Here is a 6000-nt window from a genome sequence, read left to right as displayed (position 1 = left end):
GTTTGATGTAGTGGCCGCATAACGCTCTACTGACGAACAAGTGTTCTAGGTAGTGTTCAAAACCTAACAATTGTGGGCGTAGCGCCCAACAAAGCCTACGGCAAGCAACTTGTCCCATTTCGACCCAGAAGTCCACGGCGGAGCCACCGCGTGTATTATTGGCCAGGCGCCCAGGAAAAGCTTTCCTCGATCAGCCCGCGAAACCGGACCAGACTCAAGCCACGATAGGCGAGGAGATCTGTGGTCACCGGGGACGTGAGCGTGATTGGGGCCGCAGTGGATCAGGAGGGGTGCTGGAACGTGGCCAACTAGGAGCGTGGATGTGAAGATAACCTCACTTTCCGGCGCAGAACCTAATGTTAATATAATCTGACCTCGACCATGTGATGGGCTAGATCGACGATCGCTGCGGCAACCATCTCGTCCATAGTGACGACTAAACAACAGCAACAACAACCAGGAGAGAAGCTCGACAAGTTGTGCCAGGAATAGCGTATTCTTAGTAGAATCAAATTTTTTTTTTGTAAATTTTATTGCATCGAACCAATACTCATTCTCTTTTCCTGTAGAGCATTGATCAATTGTTGGCAACATGTACATACATCGAAACCCCATAATTTAATTTGAATTTAACCCCGTTCACCAAAACATCCAGCGCTCCTGTCGACAGGCCTGCGGACTTCGAGGGATGGTAGCTTGAGTAAACATTTAGACTTGGACACGTAACAATGCCGCTGTAAGAAAGCGTATGAATATTTAGTCCATATCACAATGCACAAAGTCTACCTAAACTCTAAATTTACATATAAGTTAACACCCGGCACTTGTTAATATTAAGTGACACGAATTGTATTCCCATCGTTATCCAAGAATGAACCAACGACTTTTCATCAGGTGAACCATGGAAGGACACCTTAACTTATATATATATTTCTTTATCGACGAAATTTTGTATTACATTCCAACTTATAAGTTATTTGACAATCAAGCTGTATTAAGACCGTTTAGTAGAATTACGAACAATTAGGACTAAGGGCTTAGGTTAAGCATGCAGTGATAAAGAAGGAGCAACCATGGTTTTGTAATGAAATTGGATAATTGAAATGAAGTAAAATTATAGTTTTATGGGCACCTGAGCTTAACGATTTCACTATCTATGGGTAAGGGACCTCACCACCTTAGTTCTTCAATAGCAAGGTTTCCTGTCTCGAATTCATATCCTTCCCAAAGGACTGTAGCCCCCTTCCTAACAATGTCTACAAATTTTTATTGTATGGCGGTGATGCTGATTAGGAAGTAACCGACCCCTTGCCCCTTCCCTGAGCTAGGCCGTTATCGTAGGCAGAGTATGCAACCAATTGGTATCCACTTCACCGTGTTCGCCACAAGTTCCTCTCCAGTTTTTGATGAGTTAGAGCCTCGACTCTATAAATAAAATTGTCAATTTACACACCTGATCCTGAATATTTGGTTTTCCATCCGTTCAGGATGTGCAGGACCTCATCAGGTCTATTAAAGAGATCAGAAGGCTGCTTCTGTGTATGGTGCGCGATCCCATATTGGGCACGTCTTGGCGAGTGGATGGTTCAAAACCACCGCTTACACTCGGACTATATTAATCTCTGAATGCTGTCTATTACTGAGGCTTGTATCAATTCGGCCATATTCTCAAAAACAGTTGCCAGCCACCTACGCTCCATCGACAAATGCGTGACGGCATTAGCGACGCTTGCTGACTCCAGGGATTTAATCTGTCGAAGTGTTATCTTGACCAAATTCTAGCTGTCGACTTCTAGATTGTGATCGAGTAAGTAAACCTTTGCTTCCCAGAACTGTCCTGCAGAGGGTTCTACACATTGAACATCTATCACTCTTCTTAAAATGCACGTCCACACATTTTTTGTGGAATTCACGACCGAAGCGGCTGATGCCGCGACCTCAGCTTTACATAACTGACAGATTGGCTTATTGGCTCCTTGCGAACTCATTTCTGTTGAACGGTCTAAGCCCATTTTGATATAAATTTACGAAAATGGACGAGGAAATGACTGCCGCAAATGACTACTCTTGCTTTCCAGTTTACGTCAATACGTCGTACATCGATACATCGATTTCATTCTTTAATAGTAGATGTTACGCTATCAGCGTTTTAATAGCGGCCGAATTAAAGAGACGAGGTTTAATTCCTATTTCAATATTTATTATGGGTCAATTTAACCCCAAAACAAATGCAGCGGCCCATCCAAAACAATGCCGAATAATAAGTGCATAAACTAACAGTTTACGCACCCCTCGTCGTGAATGGAACTTAAATGTGCATTTGTTTTTTTTTTATGAGATTTGTCAGCGTTGGAAACTATTGATTTCCTTTCTTTAACGAGATCGTACTTGCAGATGCATGTAAGAATGTAAAGCTTCCGTTAAATCGCTTCATTTTTATATTCGTTTTTGGTTGGAAGCAAGAAATTACTGTTTAGCTGAATTATAAAAAAATTCCTTGACAGCTGATCACTGACTGCCTCACACCTGCTTCGAATAATAGAGAAGTATTTACCAAAGTGGGTTGAGAAGGTTGACATAATGATTTTTATTGCTGTAAGCCTTTTCATATAAACCGAATTTGATTATGGCGTTGCCCAGAAATCTTATATCAAAGATCTATGACATTAAGGCACACGATGGCAGAGTCACAAGCCTTGATTTGGGCGAAACGGGACGCGTGCTGGTCACCGGGGGCGAGGATCGCAATGTCAACTTGTGGGAAATTGGCCAGAATGAGTGTTTTATGTCTTGGGACGGGACACAACCGTTCCATTGACTGCATTCGCTTCGCCTATAAGGATAATTTCGTCTACTCAGTCGACGACAACCGAATTATTTGAGGACTATGGATCGCCTCAGCGGGCTTGAAGGGATCCATAATTATCTGGGACATACGAAAGAGCAAACAGATCATGGGATTCCTAGCTGAGCCGCCGGTCAAGGCTATAACATGCATTCAATTTCATCCATTTGAATTCCTCTTGGCTGCTTGACAAGTGGATGGTACTGTGTCCATCTATGACCTAGAACATCAACAGCTTGTATCGCAAACTTCACAATTCGGCGAGTCTATTAAATTCATAACCTTAAGTGAAGATGGAGAATGCCTTTTGTCTGCAGTGATTCAGGCATTTCTAGAGCTAGATCATATTAAGAGCATTTGGACATCTTTGGGTGACATGAAAGTGGTTGACACTAAGCTCTTTACCGGATGTCATGAGGAAGACATAGTTTCAGTCAACACCATCAGCTTAGATCCTTTGAATCCGTTTTATCAATCGGCGAAGGCGATTCCCACATTTAAGCATAGTTCTGGTAACAGAAAGAGTTTTTCCCGTGGAAACCAAAAGATTCTGCTGTCTCTCCAAGGAGGGCATCAAAGAGCAAGGCTTTGACGGGCTTTTGTCGCCTACTTTGAGTCTTGAGGTGGTAAGTGAGACAGTGGTAGAGTCTGGAGAGACGTCGATGTCTTCGAATCCTCCTGTTCATTTGCTTCTGTCTGTGGGTACGTCAGCGGACCTCGCACATCTACATGCGTTCTGCGGAGGGATAGACTCTTCATCAAGGCACGGAAAACTGGCTCATTTTTCAGAGAGCCTGCCGCACAACGACAGCAATGGTGTGAAAGTTGGTGGACCCAGTAGATTTTTAAGAATGGCCGGACCAAACTTCCTTCATGCACCACATAACTACAATAAATACTCCCTTGGAAAAAAGTTTAGGCTGAGGCAGAAGAACAGTCCAATACTCATCAACTATGATAACTATGATATAGTCGAAGGCTTTCCAACCAAAATCTAAACAGTAACAACTGCAATCCCGGGTCTAACACTGTTTCTACGCCAACTAGTCAGTCTCTCAGTTTTAAAGCTATCGAGTGAAACTTCTTTTGTCGGCCGGCTATTATAGCTTTCATAGAACGATCGGTATTGGCATAACTTTGGTGTTTTTTAAGTAAGAAAGATGGGTCTTGGTAAAGGAACCATTTTGAGTAAAGTTATCCGATTTGCCAAATTTCAAAAAGATCGGCTGACTATATCCTATAGCTGGCATATAACCGAACGATTGGAAATGACACAACTTTAACTACAAGGGTATATCAACTTTGGCTTCGCCAGAAGTTAGCTTTTCTTTCTTGTTTCTTATTGAAATCAGTAGATCATACCGTTTTTTCATTTTTGACTTAAGAGAAAACGCGAAATAATTTTATTGAATTTATTATAGTTAACTAAACAACATTTCCTTCAATTTAGTCTTATATTTTCAAATAGTAACGGATATCTACAAAATCTGTGAAGCTTCACTGAATGAGCCGAACTTGCTAGGGATTTTTTCTAGAGATGGAAACAACTCAGGCTGTGTGGTCGATGTATATCAGTGCATATCGATATTAATATTAAGTTTTGCCGATGGATATTTTGTCAAAATATTCAAACGGTCAGATTGAAGAAAGTTACTTCAAAATAAAAATGGAAGGAGGCTATGTGAGTAGAACATATTTGCAAAAAATTATTTTTAGGCCCAAAAATTGACTTTTTTCTTTTCAGGGTTGGATGCGAGAATTTCTGTCGTCTTGCCGAGGAGGACGTGGGGGAGGGCGCAATATGGTTATGGCCTATGACTATGGGCTCCCGTGCAGCTGTCATTGCCACTTTGTGCAAAGTCACCTTTGGACCGGACCGAAACGGCCGGCCTGCCAGGGAGCTAATTATGGTGCACCCTCCAATCCCCCAGCAGCTCCCACTGCTACTCCGGCAGCTGCAGTTGCTCCAGCCGAGGATGATCCGCCACCACAAGTGGACTAGTACATTCCCCCGCAAAATACTAAAATAAGGTTGGGAAGCATAGGAGCTTGAGTTCGGAAAGATACACAAGGACATCTAATACAGTGAGCTTGAAGACACTACACAAAAAGAGAACATATTGTACTTGCATGTGCTTTGCTTTCAATGTGTATGTTAACAGTAGTTAACGCACATATTGAAATAAATAATAAATAAGAAATAATATTAAAATATTTAAAACAAACCCAATGTAATAGGCTCCAGCCGTAAATACTTATGTTTAAGTCCAGCCTTATGCTGAATATGCTGAATCAGCGTAGCCGCTTTTACGGGACGGTCCTTCAGCCGTTCGGTTCCCAATGTGGTTTATTATGCATGAAGTGCATGGTCAGCACATCCACCGACCATAGCTTAGATCTAAAGAGTTTCAGTTTAAGTCTGTATCTCAAAGAATTAAGAGCGCACTGCTCAATAAAGATTTAACTCCGGCAATCACCGTCATAATTATCTATCATTTATTTGCCGGCTGAGTCACTAGGCCAGCGGCAACGGAGACAGTAAACTCCGCCACATAATCGTCGTAACTCTACAAGGTAGCTGAGGAACACTACTAAGAGCAACTCGGCGCCTGAAGCAGTAATATTATTAATTTAATTGATATATTATATTAGCTTAATTTGTACACTGAACGAAAATTCACATCTATTAAAAAAAGCGAAGCCTATTATTCCCCTAAAGAGGATGTGTTCAGGTGTTTTTAATGCATTTCAGAAACAATCTTCGACCCTATATTGTATAAACATGTATTCTTAATCGGCATCACTTCCTGATTCGATAAAGGCATGCCCGTCTGCCTGTTCTGCCCGAACTAGTCCCTCAGTTTGATTAATTAATTTGATTGGGAGCCTGACTGATTAATTGGGAGCCATAACTTTAGTGCTTTTAAAAAATAATGTTGAGAGTTTATAGTGTTTATACCTTTCATTTTTGGCAAAATAATCCGATTTACCAAATTTCAAAAGAATCTGACCTCTATATCCTATAGCTGTTATGTAATATAACTAAATTTACGGAAAAACTTACCTGATATTTTTGAAAATAGAAGGTGGGGCTTTTTTCAATATTTGTATTATAGGAAAATAATTTTGTAAAAAACTTCTCACCAAGATTGGGT

At 41.2% G+C, this 6000-nt stretch overlaps 1 protein-coding gene across 1 annotated transcript; it reads left to right on the top strand.

Annotated features, from left to right (window-relative positions):
• Positions 1-4417: 4417 nt before the first annotated feature.
• Positions 4418-5070, top strand: LOC6505324. The gene is made up of 2 exons (XM_001965722.4): positions 4418-4526; positions 4590-5070. The coding sequence occupies exons 1-2, from the start codon at positions 4452-4454 to the stop codon at positions 4845-4847; spliced, it is 333 nt and encodes a 110-aa protein (XP_001965758.2). The 5' UTR covers positions 4418-4451; the 3' UTR covers positions 4848-5070.
• The last annotated feature ends 930 nt before the right edge of the window (positions 5071-6000 follow it).

Source organism: Drosophila ananassae, chromosome XR (assembly GCF_017639315.1).
Source record: "Drosophila ananassae strain 14024-0371.13 chromosome XR, ASM1763931v2, whole genome shotgun sequence".
Taxonomy (NCBI): domain Eukaryota; kingdom Metazoa; phylum Arthropoda; class Insecta; order Diptera; family Drosophilidae; genus Drosophila; species Drosophila ananassae.
The sequence above is the reverse complement of the archived record's forward strand: the minus strand, read 5'-3'. Positions and strand labels throughout refer to the sequence as shown.

What these genes read in the sequence shown, in the direction of transcription:
- LOC6505324 (XM_001965722.4), top strand. Translation starts at nt 4,452, where the DNA reads ATGGATATTTTGTCAAAATATTCAAACGGTCAGATTGAAGAAAGTTAC. An exon ending in TAAAAATGGAAGGAGGCTAT is followed by an intron (nt 4,527 to 4,589) that starts GTGAGTAGAACA and finishes TTTTCTTTTCAG; the next exon opens with GGTTGGATGCGAGAATTTCT.